General features: G+C 56.7%; 7 protein-coding genes across 7 annotated transcripts; 3 read left to right on the top strand and 4 right to left on the bottom strand.

Annotated features, from left to right (window-relative positions):
* Positions 1-511: 511 nt before the first annotated feature.
* WHR41_01895 (uncharacterized protein) lies at positions 512-1,555 on the bottom strand (the record flags this gene model as incomplete). Its single annotated transcript, XM_069370501.1, has 1 exon — positions 512-1,555. One exon carries the CDS (start codon positions 1,553-1,555, stop codon positions 512-514), a length of 1,044 nt encoding a protein of 347 aa, XP_069232165.1.
* A 658-nt stretch (positions 1,556-2,213) lies between these two features.
* On the bottom strand, positions 2,214-5,215 carry facA (Acetyl-coenzyme A synthetase). Its single transcript, XM_069370500.1, has 3 exons — positions 4,588-5,215; positions 3,313-4,501; positions 2,214-3,255 (listed from the first exon to the last, which is right to left on the bottom strand). Exons 1-3 carry the CDS (start codon positions 4,671-4,673, stop codon positions 2,530-2,532), a joined length of 2,001 nt encoding a protein of 666 aa, XP_069232164.1. The 5' UTR covers positions 4,674-5,215; the 3' UTR covers positions 2,214-2,529.
* A 1,086-nt stretch (positions 5,216-6,301) lies between these two features.
* Positions 6,302-9,493, top strand: WHR41_01893 (uncharacterized protein; the record flags this gene model as incomplete). Its single annotated transcript, XM_069370499.1, has 1 exon — positions 6,302-9,493. The coding sequence occupies one exon, from the start codon at positions 6,302-6,304 to the stop codon at positions 9,491-9,493; it is 3,192 nt and encodes a 1,063-aa protein (XP_069232167.1).
* A 2,388-nt stretch (positions 9,494-11,881) lies between these two features.
* Positions 11,882-14,338, bottom strand: WHR41_01892 (uncharacterized protein). Its single transcript, XM_069370498.1, has 5 exons — positions 14,081-14,338; positions 13,707-14,015; positions 13,245-13,644; positions 12,628-13,191; positions 11,882-12,565 (listed from the first exon to the last, which is right to left on the bottom strand). Exons 1-5 carry the CDS (start codon positions 14,180-14,182, stop codon positions 12,051-12,053), a joined length of 1,890 nt encoding a protein of 629 aa, XP_069232166.1. The 5' UTR covers positions 14,183-14,338; the 3' UTR covers positions 11,882-12,050.
* Positions 14,339-15,558: 1,220 nt separating this feature from the next.
* Positions 15,559-17,614, bottom strand: WHR41_01891 (uncharacterized protein). Its single transcript, XM_069370497.1, has 5 exons — positions 17,135-17,614; positions 16,738-17,082; positions 16,522-16,679; positions 15,863-16,469; positions 15,559-15,790 (listed from the first exon to the last, which is right to left on the bottom strand). The coding sequence occupies exons 1-5, from the start codon at positions 17,571-17,573 to the stop codon at positions 15,735-15,737; spliced, it is 1,605 nt and encodes a 534-aa protein (XP_069232169.1). The 5' UTR covers positions 17,574-17,614; the 3' UTR covers positions 15,559-15,734.
* Positions 17,615-17,764: 150 nt separating this feature from the next.
* On the top strand, positions 17,765-19,286 carry WHR41_01890 (uncharacterized protein; the record flags this gene model as incomplete). Its single annotated transcript, XM_069370496.1, has 2 exons — positions 17,765-18,457; positions 18,517-19,286. The coding sequence occupies exons 1-2, from the start codon at positions 18,070-18,072 to the stop codon at positions 19,284-19,286; spliced, it is 1,158 nt and encodes a 385-aa protein (XP_069232168.1). The 5' UTR covers positions 17,765-18,069.
* Positions 19,287-19,989: 703 nt separating this feature from the next.
* On the top strand, positions 19,990-20,443 carry WHR41_01889 (uncharacterized protein; the record flags this gene model as incomplete). Its single annotated transcript, XM_069370495.1, has 3 exons — positions 19,990-20,123; positions 20,178-20,243; positions 20,314-20,443. Coding segments are annotated over 3 exons (330 nt in total), but the record flags the coding sequence as incomplete, so codon positions are not given.

The following is a 20,443-nucleotide window of genomic DNA, read 5'->3' as shown; positions in this document are numbered from 1 at the left end:
GCGGCCTCGCTGACAGATTCGTCGCACGCGAGACGCGCAGACACGCCATCCATCTCTGCAACTGACTTCCAAGTCCGCAATGCACTCCCGACTTTTGTTCTTCGGTTCCGACCACGTGCAGCTGCATAGTTACCCGTCCGACCACCCATACATGTTGACCGTCCCAAGTCCCCGGAAAGCAATGTCTCAGTCTGAATATTTGCACTCTTGTCATGTAGAGAGTATTAGTGTTGGCTTATACTTACGACAACTGCATAACAAGATACTTACCTAAATCCCTGGCGCTTTCGAGCTGACAGGAGAATTATTTGGATTCACGAAGCCTCAACCACGGACAGAAGGAAATTGAATGCTTACCTGCATCCGTCATCTGCAACACATATCAAATCAGTCACAAAATCTGTCCGTCTTCCAAGAACCCTAGCCAAATACACGTCTCATTCAATCGAATCCACTTCCCACTTTGGAGACAATGAGATTCCTACATTCTATTTGGTTTATCGACCTCTCGTCACTCCATCACAAGCACAGCTTTCCCACGCCCACTCACCCCTCTATTACACACCAACTCGTATGCCTCCCTCGCCTGCGCAAAGGGGAACTGCCTCGCCACAAGCGGCTTAATCCACTTCTTCTCCACCGCCTCCGCCACCCTCCTCATGCTCTCTGCCGAAGGCTCAACAATGAAAAATAACGCCTTGACCATCTCCTTTCCCTTCGAAAGCCCTTCCTCCCCATGCGCCCGCACGAAATCCCAACTCCCCGAATCAACCGAAACCAACCTCGCCTCCTCCTCAGCCTTCACAACTCCCCAAGAAGCCCGCAACACCTCTCCCCCAACCGTATCAATCACAACATCGAACTCCTCACAACCACCAGACTCCAGATCCGCATACTCAATAACCTCCGCCACCCCCAACTCCCTCACAAACTCCCCATCCCGCCCTTCATCCCTCACAGCGCCCACAACCTCACACCCCGCCGCAACCGCAAACCCAACAACAAACATCCCCACTCCCCCCGCCGCGCCCGTCACGAGCACCCTCTTCTTCCTCTTCCTCTCCTGCCTTCCACCCCACCGCAACCCCCCATGCTCAAAAACAGCCTGCTCCCCCGTCATCCCGCTCAACGGCAACGCCGCGGCCTCCCCCCATCCCAGCCCCGCCGGCACCCTCCCTACCTCCCCCTCCTCAACGTCTGCGAGGACGTACCCCGCCCACGCCCCGCCCTTCTCCGCGCCCAGCATCCCGCACACCGCGTCCCCGACTCTCCACTCCCCTCGGGGGTCAGCTTCGGGATGGACTGCGACGACCGTTCCGGAGTAGTCGTTCCCCATGTGTGCGGGCTCGGCGGGGCGAGGGGCGTAGAGCTCGGGCCAGGAGAGGTTGTCGCGGATTACGGTTGTGGCGTGTACGCGGATGAGGAGGTGGGTTGGGAGGGTTGGGGTTGGGAGGGGGAGGGGGGTTAGGTGCAGGGCGGTGGGAGGCGCGGGCGAGGAGGGGGTGTAAGGGGGGGAGGGGGGGAGGCGGAGGGCGTGGAATGTGCTGGGGAGCATTTTTGCGGGTTTGCAGTGGAGGGAGGACGGCGTTTTTTGTGTCGTTTGGTTTGGGTTGGCGGCGCGTGCGGCGGGACTGGATGGTGTGTGTGGATCGAGGGCGCGGCGAGGAAGTGTCGTCTCGCTTTTTGCGGGCTGAGAGTGGTTTCGCTTCGCGTAGAGTGAGTGGACGGACTGCGAAGCCGTGCGAGAAAGTGAGGTAAGAAGCGGCTTCCAAATGATCTCTGTGGTGTCTTTGTCGTTCCGACTGCCTAAGGTACCTGCTTGGCACCGTAGCATTCACGACAGCTCAAGTACAATTTAATACGAAGGTACTCAGCCGGTGACTACAAACTTATTCCAGCTCTGCTCCTTTAGTCATCGCGTCGTGGTCCCGCCCTAGGTGCTCAGTAAGTTTCGGTAGCAGCACGCATTAAATCCAGTCACGCCATAGCCGTTGCCAATGCCTCGAGCCCACATGGAGAACTTGTACGGTTTCGAATCGTACGATGTGATGCCATTGCGAGTCTTGAGAATTGTCTAAGACAGCGGAATTGACCCTGCGAGTGCGAGCAATTCGGTACCTACTGTGACGTGACGGAGTTCAATGAAGCTTGTGCCGTCTCCAGACGTACCTGAGGAACAGCGGAGCTGGTGCACGCGAGAGCGAAAGCGCGTGGGGTCAGTCAGGGTCACGCCCAGCGGAGGTCAGCTTGGGGCTTTTGAGCGCCGGGCTGTCGATGACAGATCGGTACGAGGTGACGTTGTTCAGGTCGGCCGGATTCTATCCAAATGTGCAAAAGGAAAATGACTTCGTAACAACAAACAAAGGTATGGACATGACTGACTGAGGTACTCCGACGTTAAAATCATCCAAGGAAATCTGCAACCGACCAATCTTCATCTTCATCTCGTCTCATCATCTCGTGTGCTCGCTCGCCATTAGATCCAACGGACCAGATCGCATCACATATCATGATACTCCCCCCCACCATCTACTTCCTCCCCGCCTTGACAGTCTCAATGATCTTATCCACCACGCTCGGATCGCTCAGCGTGCTCGTGTCGCCCAGCTGATCCTCCTCGCCCGCGAGGATCTTCCTCAAAATCCGCCTCATGATCTTGCCCGAGCGCGTCTTGGGCAGGTCGGGAATGCAGAAGACCGCCTTGGGCGCCGCGAAGGGCCCGATCGACTTGCGCACCTGCAGGATGAGCTCCTTGCGCAGCTCCTCGCTCTGCTCGTGGCCGTCCTTGATGGAGACGAAAGCGTTGACGGCCTGGCCCGTCAGCTCGTCATTGATGCCGACGACGGCGGCCTCGCCGACGGCCGCGTGCTCGATGAGCGCCGCCTCGATCTCCGCGGTCGACAGGCGGTGGCCCGAGACGTTGACGACGTCGTCGACGCGCCCGCGGATCCAGTAGTAGCCGTCGCAGTCGCGCGCCGCGCCGTCGCCCGTGAAGTAGTAGCCCTTGTAGACGTTGAGGTACGTGTCCATGTAGCGCTTGTGCGCGCCCCAGACGGTGCGGCACATCGACGGCCACGGCTGCTTGAAGGCGAGCACGCCTTCGACGTCGTTGCCGTGGATTTCCTGGCCGGAGACTGGATCGATGATCGCGGGCTCGATGCCGAAGAAGGGGAGGGAGGCGGAGCCGGGTTTTGTGGGAGTGATTCCGGCGAGGGGCGTGATGACGTGCGAGCCGGTCTCGGTTTGCCAGTAGGTCTGTGGGGGATGTTAGCTGACTGTTTGGGGGGTTGGATAGGGACAGAATCTACTCACGTCAACGACGTGTGCGTCCTCCTTGCCGATGACCTCGTGGTACCACTTCCAGACCTCAGCGGCAATGGGCTCGCCCACGGAGCCGAGGACTCTGAGCGTCTTCATCTCGTGCTTGACGTGCTCGTCGCCGGCGCGCTTGAGTAGGCGGAGCGCGGTGGGAGCGACGTAGAACTGGGTGACACCGTGCTTCTCGCACACTTCCCAGTACCTGCTGAAGTCGGGGTACGCGGGCGTTCCCTCGAAGACAACGGTCGCGACACCGAGGACGAGCGGCGCGTAGACGACGTACGTGTGGCCGGTGATCCAGCCGACGTCGCCGCCGCAGAAGAACACGTCCGAGTCGTGAATGTCGAAGACGTACTTGCCCGTCATGGCCGCGCCGAGCAGGTAGCCTGCAGTCGTGTGCATGACGCCCTTGGGCTTGCCGGTCGAGCCGGAGGTGTAGAGGAGGAAGAGGGGGTCCTCCGAGTCCACGGGCTCGGGAGGGTAGTAGCAAGGCCACTTCTCGGCCTCCTCGTGCCACCAGAGGTCGCGACCCTCGGTGAAAGGCACCTCGGTGCCGGTGCGCTTGTAGACAAGGCAGTGAGTAACATCGGGGCACTGCTTGAGAGCGTCGTCCACGATCTTCTTAGTACCGATGGTCTTGCCGCCACGCTTGCCCTCGTCGGTGGTGATGACAACCTTGGACTGCGCGTCGATAATGCGGTCACGCAGAGAGTCGGAGCTGAAACCGGCAAAAACAACGGAGTGAATGGCGCCAATGCGGGAGCAAGCAAGGAACGAGACAACAGCTTCGGGAATCATGGGCATGTAGAGAGCGACGGTGTCACCCTTCTTCACGCCCATCTGCTTGAGCACCCACGCGAGCTGCGACACCTGGGCCATGAGCTCGCCGTAGGTGATTGTGCGACCGCCCTGCTGCTCATCCGCCTCGTAGATGATCGCAGGCTTGTTGGGGTCTTTGAAAGCGTGGCGGTCCACGCAGTTGTATGAGGCATTGAGCCTACCGCCGTGGAACCAGGCGTTGTCTCCGCCGGCGAGAGTGCCGGAGTGTGTCTTGTGGAAATCGTTCTCCCATGACAGCAGCTCGTGAGCTCTGTCGCCCCAGAACTTCTCGGGGTCCTCGATAGATTGTTTGTGCAGCTGCTTGTACTCATCTAGGTTCTGGAGGTGGGGCTTTCCGTGCTTGCTGGAGCTCCAAGTCAGCTTCTGCTTCGGCTTTCTGGGGATTTCGCGCTCGTCTGGTCGGCGCGCGCGCTGCGGGGCACTACTCACTCGAAGAAAGCTTTGGGGATGTCGTAAGTCGGCACGGTGCCGGACTCAGGGATGGCGCCGGTGGGCGGTGCCTGCTCTTCAGACATTCTGGCGGTGGTGTTGTCGACGCGCTAATCTGTGTGGTGGTGGTGGTGGTGGTGGGGTGGAGAGTGGGCGATTTGGCTTGTGGACTGCGCTGGCGTGGCCGAGAGCAGCGTCGAAGCGGTGGGGGAGGGGTAAAAGGGAGATAGGGTGAAGGTCGACAGCAAAGTCGCAAAGGTAAGGTAAGGTAGACTGCGAGGCCGGAGCGTGAGGGCAGCAGCAGTGGACGATCTAATAACGCGGGTGCCGAGTGGTGGTCCTCGGGCCTCTGCTCTCTGCCTACCCTGGGCTTGTTCCGCTAGTCCCTGGATGCGGCGGGTCAATGGAGTTGGGCCAGCTCGGTTCGGGCTGGGTGCGTCTGCGCTTGGGTGTCTGCGATGGCTGTTTATAGTGGCTACGGATGGTGTTTGCCGGTGTTGCTTGCGGACGACGGGCTCTGGCGCGGTGGTGTAGCTGTGCGGCTGCCACCTCTGCTCGCCCCAAGCCAGCGGCGGCCATTGTGCTTGCTATTAAGGTGTCGTGCGGCGGCGGGCCACCTGCGACAATCATCATGGCGCGGCGGGCGCGCAGAGCAACAGATCATCCTTCGTGCTGCGCGGTGCGGGGAGCTGGAGCCCTGGCTGGGCCGGGTTCAGCGCCAAGGGCTGGATCATCGTCATCCGCTCATCCGCCTGCGCCAGACTGGCCTCTGCTCCCGAGCACTCGCTGCCGAGAGGGTGCGGAGAAGTGGGAGAGGGTGGCACGTTGTCTGGGCTGACATAGCTGACCATTATCGTGACCGCGAGGCGCGACGGGGTGGTGTTTGCCTCGCTCATGGTGACATCGCCCTGTCGTGCGAGCCGCCGCCGCCGTCCTCAGAGCCCCACCGGCGCACCAGCTCGACCGGCGACGGGCTGCCGCAGGCATGAGGGGCCGCCGGCGCGAGATGGTCGGATAATAGAGGCGCCAGCACCGTCGCCCGTCGCGCATCTCGTGCTGCTCGCGTGCCACCATTTTTCCCGGCGCAGGGGGTCGGTCTCAGCTCAGCAGCCTGCGTGTTTCTGTGTATCCCGCGCGCGAGCTGCCTTAATTACTCCGGTGCATTGCCGGTAGTGCCATATCAAGCCCACCATCCCATCGCCTTCCAAGCAATGCGGCTCACGAAGGAGGCGCCACCTTTGCAGCAGTGTGCAGACAAAGTGGCCTAAGCTTCGCGTCTAAACAACGCGCCCGCCAGCTCGGGTCTCGGTGGGTTCGCGATGGCGGCGTTGGCGTTGGCGTCGAGGGCGTGTCTCTCTGCGCGCTGTGTTGATTTTGGTCGTCGTGGGAAACGGTAAGGCCTGCGCAAGCCCTCTGAGACTGCCACTGAGACAACGGTGTCGTTTTCACGAGCTGCACAACCATGTGTAAACACGACTGAGGATATGCACGGCAAGTCGAATTGAAGCCCGCCTTCACCATCGCACGGTGAGAGCTCCTCGCCGAGTTGTGACTGCTGTTTCCAGGCCACCAAATCCGCATTCCACCCTCAAAACACCCACCTTTCACCCCTCACACGCCATTGACATGCTCGCCGCCGAGCAATGACGGTGATGCTGCTGAGCTGGCACTATCCTCGATCGCCCTGGCACAGTCGAAGACGGCGCAACCCAGGATGAACCACCACGCCTTGCGGCTGACGCCCTCCAACTCGCCCTTCCACAAAAACACCTCGCCTCGCTCGCCCACCAGATTCCCGAAGCCCGACGAGCCGGGCCTGCAATTACGCCATGTCATAGGCACCACCACCGCCTCGCCCACTGCCTTCGACTTCCTGCCCGCTCCGCGCCTTTTCGCCCATACCGCCGGAGCTTGTGCGGTTCTTGCGGAAGTCGAAGCCACCGCCGACGGCTTGAGCACAAAGCAGCGCTTCTACCGCGCCAGACCCACCCCGCCCGGCATTGCAAGAGACGGAGGCGCGACGCCCACCCCAAGCGACCCGAGACATCGCGCTTTGGGGTTTGTGAGGGAGCAGAGCGTCGGCGGCTCGCCGCTGGCTTCTGCTGGCCGCGACTGGTCCGACTCTCCCTCAGGCAGGTCGACGACCGCTAAGGATCGCGTGAAGGCTGCGACCTCCGTGGCTTTGAGTCCCAATGGGAAGTGGCTGGCGCTGGGAGAGACCGGATACAAGCCTCGGATTGCGATATTTTCGTTAGCAGACGACTCGTCAGATAGTCCGGTTGCGACGATTTCCGAGCACAGCTTTGGCGTGCACGCTCTGCGGTTCAGTCCGGATTCGAGGTTCCTGGCCTCGCTGGGGACCGTCAATGATGGTTTCCTGTACATCTGGAGCATCGACGAAAAGTCCGGTGCACCTGGTCTGCACGCCAGCAATAAATTGACTACAGTGACCAATGTCATTGCCTGGGTCGGCGACGCTCTTGTCACGGCCGGCTTGCGATTTATCAAAGTCTGGCGGCCGGACGATGATGCCAACTTGGATTTGCGAAGCCCAGAGATGGTCTCGAATCCGTCCTTTCTGGCACCGAAACAGCGCACCGATACACGGGCATCCGACTACGGGAACAGCATTCTCACTCCGAGGCACAAGACCCTTGCGGGAAAGAACACTTTGTTGAACGACCTGCTTGAGTGCAACTTCGTCGCGGTAGTGCCCGTATCCGACAGTGAAGCGATCGTTTGTGCGGACAGCGGGGAGATTTGTACATTAAACGACAGGGATAAAGTGCAATCCTTGACATTGGTCGCGAACGCCAATTTCTCAGTAAGTGCCGCACGTGTCGACGACAATGGGGTGGTGCAGGTGCTAGGAAGTGAAGGCTGCGTCAAGACGTTGCAACCCTCAGAATACTCCCAGCCAGAGAGACCGCCGAGTCGGTCACGACGCCAAACAGTCCTGCCAGCAAGATCCGGATCAACCGGCGCGTCTTCGACTGTCGCGACAGCTGCGCTTGGCCCGGTTACCGTCGAACTGGATTCAGAGCGTGTGCTTACGTTACGAAACGCCGACGATCAATCGTTCACACAACTCGCCGCTCATAAGGAAGCCGTGCAAGGCGTCACGCTCTTCCGTTCAGATGCGCTGCCATCAGCACGCTTTCTGACTTTCTCAGCAAACGGCCTGGTTCAGTTTTGGGACGCTTCCGGCGGACTGGATGCATTTCTCAACATCCCCGTTCCACCTGCGCCATCCGCGCAAAGCGCCTGCAATGAGCTTAAGAGTGTCGCACCATTCTTTAGTGGCGCTCTCATCGCTTCCGGAGACAAGTATGGCGTACTTTCTGTCGCGGATGTCAAGACGAAATCTATAGTCACCCAAGTGCGAGCTCACTCTGCAGAGATTATGGATCTCTGCGCTTTTCAGATCGACGGAGTAGATTTCCTCGCTACAGCCGGCCGAGATCGCATGTCTCAGCTGTTCATGTGGAAGGATGAACAGCTTTCGCTAGTTCAGACCATGGATGAGCACGCAGGCGCGGTTACTGGTGTTCTCTACGATGATGTGGAGCGGCGGTTGATCACTCACTCAGCCGACAGGTCGATCGTCGTTCGCGAGGTCATGTTTCGCGAGCAAGGCATTGTGGAATCGTTGGCTTTTGTCATGCTGCGAGCTATCACTGTCAAGACGTCTCCAACCTCGATGTGTCTTGCTGGAGAAGGCGAACTCTTGATCGCGACCGTCGATCGCTGCATTGGCAGGTATAAGATCAAAAACGGACAATGCGCGTCAAGCTTCAAGTGCTCGGATGCGGAAGGAGGAGAGGCCGCCGTAATCTCAAAAGTCTTATACGCGCCCTCGCTGAACGGCAATCCTGCCATCGCCGGCGTAGCAAGTTCGGATAAATCAGTGCGACTCTACACGGAAACTGGCTCCCTCATCGCCAGAGACTGGGGCCACACGGAAGGCATCACCGACGTCGCCCTGTTGCCTCCCGACGAGCACTCCCCCACCTCCCGCCTCGTCACCGTCGCCGCCGACTCCACAATCTTCATTTGGGACACAGTCCTCGCCTCCCCAAACCCAACCTCAGACCCCAACGGCGGCGGCCTCGGCATCGTCCTCGAAACCCCCTCCACCACCAACTCGTCAAACGACACCTCCCTCCTCAACCTCAACCCCCCTCTCCGCAAAATCCTCTCCCACTCAGACCTCTCCCGCCACCACAGACGCCTCAAGCAGCCCACGCCTTCCGACGCAGAACCCAGTTCTCCCACCAGCACATCAACCGCCGCCGTCCCCCCAAAATCCCCCCAACGCCTCCGCAAAAAGCCCTCCCGCATCGCCACAACCCCACGCCTCGAACCCGCCTTCCTCTCCGTCTTCCCCCCCGACTCCCCGCTCCGCAACCGCTCCCCCTCCCCGCCTAGTCCACGAAACCCCTCCTCCAACAGCAGCAGACCCCGCGACCGCGCCCAAACAGCCACAACAACAGCAGCGTCAAGCAAACGCCGCACCTCCCTCGCCACAACCCTCCGCGGCCCCACCGGCCGCAGCACAGACAGCCTCGCTCTCGCTGCGCCCCCCGGCTCCAACAAAGCGGCCGAGCGCTCGCCCACGGCGACTGTCAGCGTCGGCTCGGGCCCGGCTTCGCTCGCGGGCGCGACGGAGTCGATCGCGCGCTCGCTGCGCTCGTATCGGAAGAAACTCGCGCAGCAGCAGCAGAGTGCCGCCGTGCTGCCGCCGGCGGGGCTGGCGGACGTGGAGCGGGAGTTGAGGGCTACGTTGAGGGTTTTGGAGGCGAGGAAGGGAGAGGGGGGTGGTGGGGAAAATGGAGTGGATGCTGTCGCGGGCGCGTTGGGGGTGGTGAGGTTGGGTGCTGTTGAGGGGGAGGGGGAGGGGAGGTAGATTAGGTGTTTGTGATGGGCGCGGCGGGACTTTTGGAATGGGAGGAAGATGGGCGGGCTCTTCTGGAGCCGATGTTGCATGTAATGAGTATGTAATGAGAATCTGAAACCCCTACATAATCACTGACTGATGTCGTTCTCCTTCGTTTGTTCGCTCGGTCGTTTCGCCTAGAAAGTCTCTTTTCTCTCTATTGCTAGCTCGCCCCCTCAGTCGTTCGCCACATGGAGCGAGACGGCACACGAGAGGCCGTGGGCTCTGATGGTGCGCAAGGATGTGTGGTTGGGTTATGCGCGCGGTGGCAGACTGTTGCGTTGGCGTGAGGGGGACCGGAGAACGCGTTATATCGTCCGCACGGTAGAGTCGTGTCCCGTCGCGATGCAGGTTCTTGGTGATCTGTGATTCTTTGATGTCTGTTTGTGAATTGGCGGAGGGTGAGCTGAGATGGTATGGGGACCTTCAGTCAAGCAATTGTGTGGTCATTGTAATTTGTTGATGTTTATTGGGATTGATCGATCGATTGATCGATTGGTTGGTCGCCATGGGTGTGTGTATGCTGGGGATGGCTCCGCGGATTGATTGATCCCGGAGCAGATGTTTGGTCGGCTCGCAGCAGGATTGGCATCACAATCCTTCGCGTCGACCTGTGATCTTGGCTACAAGTCGGTCCACTGTGACAATGTTAACTAAGTGCCTCGCGCAACACATCACTTTGGTGTGCATGTGTAGTCGAGACGGCGTCCAGATCGTTATCGGGGTTGGCTCCGGACCGAATAAGAAGGCTAGATGCGGCGGTCACGACGGCTGGTCGGGCCGGGAGCGACAATGGGCTAGTTGCCAGCTAGGTGCCTTAGACATATTCCTTCACCATGGCGATTCGAGTCAGAAACCCGGTCACTGCTCTGACTTGGCGAGCCGGTGCAAGTAGTGGACCGAAGACCGCGAGCCGCGGGCAGCAGGCTTGGCGGAAGGGTTGTCACAATGAAGAGTCTGTGGATGGACGTCGATGGTGACTGCGAGGTTGAAGATCTGGGATTTTGCGGGAGATCTGTTGTTCCGACAGCTCGATCTTGCTCTCAAGTTCCCTTAGGGATGGGCAACGCATCCGCGCCATGTCTCGTCCCAAGACATTGTGTAAACGCTGCGCTGTGAGGAGTTGCAGACCGCACAGTTCTGTCCACGGTACTGTGCAAGTCATCACTTCTCATCATGCCTACATGACTTGGAACTCGGCGGCACACCATCGTGAAATGGTGAGAAACTAGTGGATCGTCGGATTCGTCGTAACCTTGCATGGTTTTCCGTCAGCTCTTTTTCTCAATTTCAATATCTTCGGGTATTCATTGGGTTCCAATTGATTTTTATCAACGTTCATTGCCACAAAGTAAGATGTTGAACAGCTTTTAGCCGCGGTGGTTGATTTGACTTCGTAAAGAACCCCAAATACGCATTCGGTAGGGGTTGCATGAAGTGGCGTTTTAAGCTCGCCTTCATTGATTTCTCCTGATAACGCTGGAGCTTCGACCACCCTATATCTGCGGTGTTGTATACGTGCAATCATCTGACGATTCTTATTGAGGGAATACGTGCCGTAACCACGCATGCCGATCAAGACACGGTCAACAAATCGCCCACACTGTGATGGAGGAACATCGCGTTGAGACGCGACTTGCTAGTGTCGTAGATTGTGGTCCGCCTTATTGAATTCATTACTTGAGGCTGTGAGTAAAATCAATTCGGTACCAATAGAGAAACATGCCACTCTTGCAAACGACCTTCGATTCAGAAGGGGATGGATCCCCACAAATTTTCATTTGGCATATATTGAATTGAGCAAAGGGTGCCTGATCGAGGAATCTCGCAAGGGGACCCCACCAAGTGCAATCTAAGCAAGCGTCAGCTCATCACGGTGAAATCACGGAAGTGAGGTTGAATTTCCCGGGAAAAGAATGCTCATCCAGGGTGGCACATCACGGCTTGCCAGGATCATCGATCAAGAGGCATTTCTTGTAGGACTTGATTTTTTTGAGGGCTACCGGGACTTTGGCGTCACCGAGTAACATGCCAGAAGACTTTGATCCACAGGTTGGCCTTGTTCAAGTGATTATTGTCAAATATTTGTTGTTTGTAATCACGTTTGTCCAACTTACCGACTGACGGGATCCGATGATTTTGGTGTCATAGGGCTCAGCAGCGCTAATCGAACTACTCCAGCGGCCCTCACGGGCCTACTGCTAAATGGCTGACTTGCTTCTCGGCACTGAATTGTCATCCCTGGGAATTCCTCGGCTCTACAGGACTGTTACGGGGTGAGCACAAGTGCAGTGATCGTGGTGGCACGTTGGTGGGTCGCTCTGTCCCCACAAACGAAGCTCGGGATCGGACGAAGGGTATGTGGTGTTGTGATCGTGTTGTATCGTTATACCATGTATGTAAAAGTACCATGCTATCGTGTGTATCATAGTCATAAGCAAAATTGTCTAAGAAGCCTTCCTCTGAATTCCTTTGCCGTCATATAGGCGTCTGTCTTGTCCTCCAAGCAGCGGATGACAATGATTCATTATCTCATGACAATCCACTCCTGACACTGATTCCTCAAATTTGTCCGCTCTCTTTCTTCTCTTCGGTTCGCAAGCCTGGCCAGTCCTTTCGAGATTCGCTCAACCGCAAGGTTAGGAAGCAACCTCAGACTGCCATCTTCCAGTTGCATTTCGACAAATACGAGCCGCACATTTTCAACCAGACGTAGGTTGCTTTCGTCACCAGTCTCCCAAGCGTCATCGAGGAGGACCGTTGCCGCGTGCAGGGCTTGAGAATCGCAGAGGTGGCAGACGACTTCTGTCGATTGGCGGTGAGAGAGATAGAGGAAGGCGCGCAGGACATGGATTGAGCCATTGATTGCGAATGGACGGTTGAGATCTTGGCCTATTGGCGAATGCGGATCCGTTGACGCGCTACTGGGTAAATTGGGAAGAGCTGTACCATTTGTTGGGGAGACTGAGCCTCTTGAGGCGGTGGTACCGCTAGCCTGGGTGTTGAGTAGGACGATTAAGAACTGTACATCTGCGAAAACCTCTGTTTTGATGTCAGCCCTCGTCTCGACAGTGAGTCAACTACGATCAAGAGCCATCACTTACTCGCGGCTACGGTGTCGAGAGGCCATTCTGGCAATGTCTCTTCTGAGCGGAGCCAGCGCTCGTCAAATTGCAACGCTTCCGGCATCGTCTTCCACAGTGCTAACAATTCACTCGTGAAAGCTCGGAGTTTAGAGGGACTGGTGGATCCTTCACTGCTCAGAATTCTTCTTGAGACGATCGTGAACTCATGTACGATGTCGGACAGCCTCACTTCGATCGTGTTGATCGTGGAGGGTTTCTCAGGCGGGCAGTCGCCAATGCTGGAGATGCATATTGGCCTGCAGAGCATGGTCGATAGATACTGGTCCGAGTAAATGGTGAACCACCAAGTACTTCGTCGCACTGCACGCTCGTGACACGAAACGGGTGGATCTAGCGTATCGGGGTCACGATGGAGCCCGATCGTCTGCGCAAGCCGTACGGTGAGACCAAACAGCGACCAAGCGTCCTGGAATCTTGCATGCTTGGTCAGGTATAAGCCGATTACGAGGAGCGCTCTGACGCATGTGAGGCTCGGCTCGTTGAGGAAAGAAGCATTCCGCAGAGCCTGCATACTAGCCGCGACTGGAAAGGGTCTGTCAGCCTTGGCCGGCGAATCTATATTCTAGCATGCTTACTGTAACACTCGCTTTGCATGAATGAAGCTTGTGAATCTTCTCTGCTGAGGGGCTGCCTCCCTTTCTTTGTCCTGACATTTCTGACGAATGCTAGAACTGCGAACGTCATCGCAAGCGTATCTGGCGATCTCGTGGCATTTTCTTCAACGTTGTTCAGGAAGCATTCAGCGTGCGTCTTTCTTGTCGTGTCCGGGGTCTGCTGGACGGTCAGGCTTTGGGCTATCTTGCGGAATTCCTCGAATTCCCGCAGCACTTCGTCGCGGGAGGGTAGTAGACCAGTAAGGGCTGCAGTAGTATTTTCGCCAATCCGCAAGCATGGGAATGGATATCCAGTTGTTTGCGCCAGACCGTGAATGGCGACTTCGGCAGGTGGTAGATTGGTGAACTGTGTTCTGAACGCCTGCATTGACCGTCAGTGCTTCCGAATCCCGCGCTTTGGGACTATTGCATTGGGCGACAAACTTCGGCAAGGGTGGTCGATGGCCCAGGTATGTTCGTCGTCGTCGACCCTGCCAGTAAACGACGCTTTCTTGAAGCTTCCGCGCGGGAAATTCGGCTCACCCCTGGCTCAAAGGCATCATCGGAGTGACCGCTGTTATTTTCTTGTTCCTCGCGAAGTTGCTCCTTCAGCCTTTTGTTCTCGCGGCGGAGCTCACGAATCTCGTAAGACTGCTGCACGAAGGTGAAGTCACCCCCATCCACCACAACGAAGTGACAGCCGTTGGGGTTTCCGCGAGCGCAGCATGCTGAACATGGCTTTGTTCGATCACACTGATCGTTCCTATGAGTCAGTGACGTCTTCCCTTAGGCAATCTAATAGACACACGTATGCCGACCTTCACTTTGCGCCGTCGGCACGAAACACAGGATAGAGACTGTCTGACTGCGCCTGGTTTCGTCGGACCTTCTTTGTGTGTGGATGATTCGGAAGCGGGCATGGTGAATCGGGCGAGTAGCTCAGGGTCTAAGGTGCAGAGGCCATAAGAGCCCTCTGCAGCTCAAAGCTTGACTGGGGCTGGCCTCCAAGAAGAAGTGCATGTGAATAAGGTATGTAGCCCGGTATCTTTGCGGACGCAAGGCCTGTCAAGGGATTTCAAAGCGAAGGTGTAGCCCTGGGCCGCGGATACATCCGTCTAAATACGAGGGACGACCAAGATACCAGCGACGTGGGAACGGCGTAGCATGGCACCAGAGACTCCACGGGTGGAGCGGGGATGGCTCCGTGTCCGTGCTGACACACTGTCGTAACGAATCGGCCCAAGCTAACGTAGCGGCACAGCATGGCGCTCCTTGACAGCGGCATGCGTTCCCCGGACAGTGGAGTGAACTGCACGCATGCCCATGCATGGCAGTGCATTGTCTCCATCGAGTGAGCGAACGGCTTTTGATCTGCGAGGGATTCGGTAGTCGATAGCCTCGATGCGGGGAAAATTCGGGAGAGGAAGCGATCCTAAGAAGGCGTTTGAAGGATGTGCGAGTGAACTACCGAACTTAGAAAGACCGGGGAGACCGGGGAAACGGCTCACACCATGCATGTTGCTAGCACTTTACGAAGCCCTGGCGACTCAGCTTGCGAGCTCAGCTTTCGCGTTGGTCGACGCCCAAGGCATTTTTGATGCCCTTACTTTGTCGCATGCTTATGGATCTTTCCCGTGATGAAATCCGTGATCAATGTTTGCGAGGGCTGTTGTCATCTCGAAAGTCCATTGAGAAGCGGTGCATTCGCCTGTGAAGTTCTGTGATGAGTGCCGGGTGCAGAGACGTAGATTGCCGACTTCCGGGGCCAATGCATGCACAACAATATGCGGTTCACAATTAAGTTTTGGTTGCGGCCTCGCGGGTCTGGGACGCTGCGCGAATAGGATTCGATGACTGCCATCCGCGACGCAGTCGTAATCTTGCAGAGTGCAAAAAGCCGGTCGAAATCCAAGCCGGCTCTGCAACTAGGAAGGCGCTTCCACGCTGTCGGTAGCGATGATGAAGTTAGCATTGGCTCGGCGCTAAGGAGCGGCAAGTTCAGGCGAAGGTTGGGCTGGCTGTGCGGATTCTCGGGAGCTCATGATCCACGGGAGCCGGCTCCGTCCCTGCATTTTGCATGCTCGTGCTGATCAGTGCCAGATTGATCCCGTCACTTTAAAAGCGCCCAATTAGAGACGACCATCGCGTGAAGCTTAGTGAGCCTAGTGAAGCGGTAAAGGCCAGAGTGTACTCATCCGACTGCGGTTATCGCCCCTTGATCTCCCAGCCATCGGCTACTGGGAGTTGAAATCTATGCAGCCTTTTGAAGGGAGGCTTTGTCGATCCAGACCAGACACGGCACTTTATGCATCAGCAAGGTTTGAATGCCAAGAAACGTGTGTAGCGTGCGTCGTCCCGTATCCAGAGCAATCCAGGTGAGTTCTATTAGCCGAGCGAGTGTTGAGATGAGACATCACTGGTGAGCGAGAGGCACCAGCCGTTAAAGGAACTCCCTACAGATATCGTACTCGCTCAATGGACGCACGTATAGCAAGACTCTTGTCCATCTAGGAGCTCGATGTAAATACCTAGACAATGTCAGCATTGGCTTCCAATCAGACTGACCGGGGCAGTCTCGGAGAGAATCTTGGGCGGCTTACCAGCAACCCTCCATTTGGAGCGACCTAAGACGCGGCGCAAGTTTTCGAACCCCACCGAGTATTTGGGATCGGTATTCTCTCTGAAATACCATCCGTACGTACCCGCGGCAGAGTAGAGGCAGAAAAGCGCCATGATTGGCACCAGCCTCCTCTCCTCACGTTCGTAGTACTCCTCAATCTCGGAGGCAAGCTCAGAGATCTCCCCTATCACCTGCTTGAATCCTTCAATGGCTGATTGCTGCAAGTCAAGCCGAAGACCACGGTTACCCCCGATGGTTTCAATATTGTCCGGCTCGATACACGAATGCACGTCGTAGAGGGTGTTGAGAGCCGCGTACGCCAAACCTCGAGCGGCAAACAACTGGTGCCTTTGGGTTCGAGGTCTCTGATCGCTTTCTGCTGACAACATCGTGATCAAAGCTCGGAGGGCGTTTGATATTGTGAAAGCTTCCTGAAAATGCAGATCTGCGTCCTCCGAGGATGGGTTTTGGTTGACATGCTCGCATACCCAGCCAAGCAAATGAGCCGCTTGACACGTCCGAGCGAATGGATCTACGGATGTTGATGCCTCAATACTCATTACAAGCAAAGGGTTTACCGTTAAGTCCTGCTGTGACTGTCAGCGATGTCAACTATGCATGCTTGATCCAGCCACTTACACCATTGTCCCAAGCTCCATCACGGGCTGGCAAGATTTCTGAAGGCTCCAGCCTAGGAGTACACAGAGGTCTGAATCGAAGGCCCACGTGAACATACCGATCAAGAATGAGGACTGCCCACCAAAGCCGTCTTCGCTCTTCAGTCTCGGTCCAGGTGACTACATCGCAATGAGCAATTAGCTCCAGTAGTTTCGGAAGATTCAGACAGATACTTACATGGCCGTGGCAGGATTTGAGTGGCTTTTGTGCGGTCGTGAATGCCCAATGCCAGACAAATGCGCGCTACGTTAGCGACCGTAAAATATGCTGCAGGAAACAGACCGTGCCCGACTTCGTGTAAGGCTAGCAATACACTCGCGGCTAGAAAATTAGTTGAGAATTGGGCGGCTTGTTCCAGGTCGAATAGCGTGTATTTGACGAGCTTTTGTTGGGAAATGCGCGGTTTCGGGCGTGCATGGTGCTGACTACTGTGGTCGAGCTCCATTGCATGCAGAAGGATCTGGATATCCGCTGATGCTAAGTCATCTTCGTCAATGATTCTGTCGACCCTAAGCTTTGAAACTGAGAGACACCGTCAGGTATGAATTTAGATAGGGGGCCATGTAAGTCTCACTGATAGGAAGCCATGTGTGCGTGGACTTATAGTATTCCTCCACGACATGTCTTGCTTCCACATGAGTAAAAGGTACAGCCCCAGGACATATATCTTGCCATAGCAGATCAACTGGTATTGCCGCATCTTTGCCTCTCGAGGCGACGGAGTCGACGAAGCAGCCTGCGAGACTAGACGATATTTGCGGATTTGGAGCTGACAGGGCATCGGATCGAGACGAGAGAGATATTGGTGTTCTCACGCGGGATTGAACACCAGGAGATTCGAAACCCGATGACAGATTCGGTCTTGTTGGTGTCGATGAAGGCTTTGGATATTCACATCGCCGCCGTACCCTGGAGCATAGAAGACAAGCGGGCAAGTCCTTGGAGCATCGCCGTTTGAGCTTCTTGCATTGGATGCATGATAGCTCTGCACGTCCGTCCTCGCTTGACGCCATTGTCCGTCGCTTGTTTGCCGATCCGAGTGCTGGTCCTGCTTGAGGAGATTGCGGTCAGCGTGCGGTCGAAAAGAAGAAACGCGGCCGCTTTCTGCCGGCACGCGGCGGTGGAGATCTTGGCGAGCGCGCGGCAGCAGTGGCCCACCACCGCGCCTCGACTCGGCTGCTTCTACCTCACCAAGCTCTCCTCCGAGACCATCTAGAGTGCACCCTAACCGGCCAAGAACATGGTGCTTGCAAAAGCGATGGGGTGGAAGGTCTTATCTCCGCCTCCGACATCATGACAAGAGCGAAGCAACCAAAGGCCGCGCGTGCCATCCAGCCTTAATGGATGAGAATCGTCACTCACGACGTGATGTGATCGCTGCAGGACAAGGTGGTCTTTGCCCCTTGTTCTCGTCGTTAGGCATATAAAGAGCATGCCCGTTGAAGCAACTATGCATTTTCAGCTCATTCATTTTTTGTCGCGAGACATCACCCACTTCTTTTTCCAAACATGGCTCTCGCCAATATCACCGCCGCAGTCAATGCAACTATGCGTGCGGTTCTCTGGGAAGGAAACGCTTACAACGTTACCGTTGCGGATGTCCCTCGTCCGACACTCATCAATGCCACGGATGCCATCGTCAAGCTCTCCCGAGCTGCAATTTGTGGTTCGGACCTGCATATCTACCGCGGCACAAACCCTGGCCCCCCTGCTCCATGGGTCCTTGGGCATGAGGGCATTGGATATGTGTCTGAAGTTGGCGAAGGTGTAGGAAGCTTGAGTGTTGGCGATCCTGTCATCATACCTTTTGCCACCGCTGAGGGACACCTCCACACGGACTTGACGACTCAAATGTACGGTGGCTATGGCAATGGCGGTGGTATGGGTGGCACACAAGGTCAGTCCACATATCTTGAAGTTGTCGAGCAATGGGGAAGAAGTTGACGGTATCACCAGCCGAGTTCATCCGTATCCCTTTCGCCGACGACGGACTGATCCCGATTCCTGCCACTCAGGGCGGCAACATGACCGAGTCTCAGGCAAACGACTACGTTATGGTTTCCGACATCTTCGCAACGGGATGGGAAGCACTCGACTATGCGGGCTTCAAGGCAGGCGATACCGTAGCTATCTTCGGTGCTGGGCCAGTCGGCTTGATGGCCCTTCACGCGGCTAGAATCCGCGGCGCCTCCCGGATTTACAGTGTCGACTACGTGCCAGAGCGCCTTTCGATCGCACAAGAGCAAGGTGCCACACCTATCAACTTCCGCGAGGCCGACCCTGTGGAACAAATCATGGCTCTTGAGCCCAACGGTGTGACGAGAAGTATCGATGCCGTTGGCTACGAACAAGTCAACCGGAATCTCACCGTCCAGTCCGATGTCATCACTCGCAACATGCTAGCAGTCACATCGACGGGCGGCGGTATGGGTACTGTTGGTGTATACAACATGCCTGCCTCGGACAGTGAAGTGGCTCCACGAGCCTCGACGATGGACGACACACTCGAACTGTCGCTGGCATCTTTCTTCTTCGGGCAATTCAAGTGGCAAGCTGGTCCATCCGACCCCATTGGACTCGCGCCAGAGTTGGTTGCTTTGGTCGCCTCGGGTGTGGCAAGTCCTGGATTCATTGTTTCCGACGTGATCAGCATTGAAGATGCGCCGGAAGCTTACAGACGATTCGAAAGGCACGAGATTACTAAGGCGGTGATCGCTTTTGACTGAGCAGATCAGCCTTCGCGAGCGGATCACTTTCAAGAGGCAACTTTAGACAGTTCCCAGACTTGTCAATACAAATAGACATTAGATTGTACAGATATAGATCGATCGAAGCAAACAATCGGAGGCGACTGATGCTAGTCGTGCCACGTACCGGGGTTCGTCAGAGACACGCGAAATGATCTAAGGTCGACTGTGAAGTTTTTTTTTGCCCGAGATCATTCCTCGTATCCATTGTACATGCTTCTCTGGGGTGTCCAGCGTTCGTGCCCTCTCCGTCGGCTTGACAGCCGCAGATGGTGAGCTGCAAGATGGCATAGGAGGCGACGTTCCATCCCAACATCAGGTACACACTTCCCACCGTAATAGGGATATGGAGAATCGCTAGCATTGGTGAAATTAGTGCGGAACGGCTGGGTATCGCACGATGGCCGCATCACCGGCCCACAAAGACAGATCTGCGCGGCTCCGCTCGCCATCATCCGCCCCCGCGCGGCCGCGTTTGTTCGAGCGACCGCCGCACTCCTCGAGCTCGCACGACGTGACCTGGGACCGCATGCTTTGAACTCGTTCACCTTCGAACGGAAGCAATATATAGTTCCGAATACAACCTCATCTCCTCCCTTCCAGAATGGCACTCATCCTCCGGACACCATTCTCAAGACACCTTTCTCCCCTTGGAAGACATCGTCGATAACCATCTACCACCATGCCTTACGTTTCTCAAAAGGTCGACTTCAACGCGCCCATCAACACCAGCAATGTAGCCGGAAAAACAGCCATTGTCACCGGAGGAGCGAACGGCCTAGGAAAAGCCTACGTCCAAGCCCTACACGCTGCCGGGTGAGGAACAATCCTGGTCCCTTCAAACCCCGAACACCAGCTAACGACCATCAGCATGCACGTCTACTTCGGCGACACCAACATTCCCGACGGCGAAGCACTCGCGCGCCAACTCCCCGGGTACGCCTTGCCTGCCCCCTCCCTCCCTCCCCCATTCCAACCGACCCTAACCCCCAACGCAACGAAACAGCACCACCTTCCTCCCCACCGACGTAACCTCCTACCCCTCCCAACACGCCCTCTTCCACCTCGCCTCCACGACCTCCCCCTCCCGCTCCATCCACCACATAATCGCCAACGCCGGCATCGCGCCCCCCGAC

Source organism: Cladosporium halotolerans (genome assembly GCF_011745625.1).
Source record: "Cladosporium halotolerans strain TM138-S3 chromosome Unknown Sca5, whole genome shotgun sequence".
NCBI lineage: Eukaryota > Fungi > Ascomycota > Dothideomycetes > Cladosporiales > Cladosporiaceae > Cladosporium > Cladosporium halotolerans.
The sequence above is the reverse complement of the archived record's forward strand: the minus strand, read 5'-3'. Positions and strand labels throughout refer to the sequence as shown.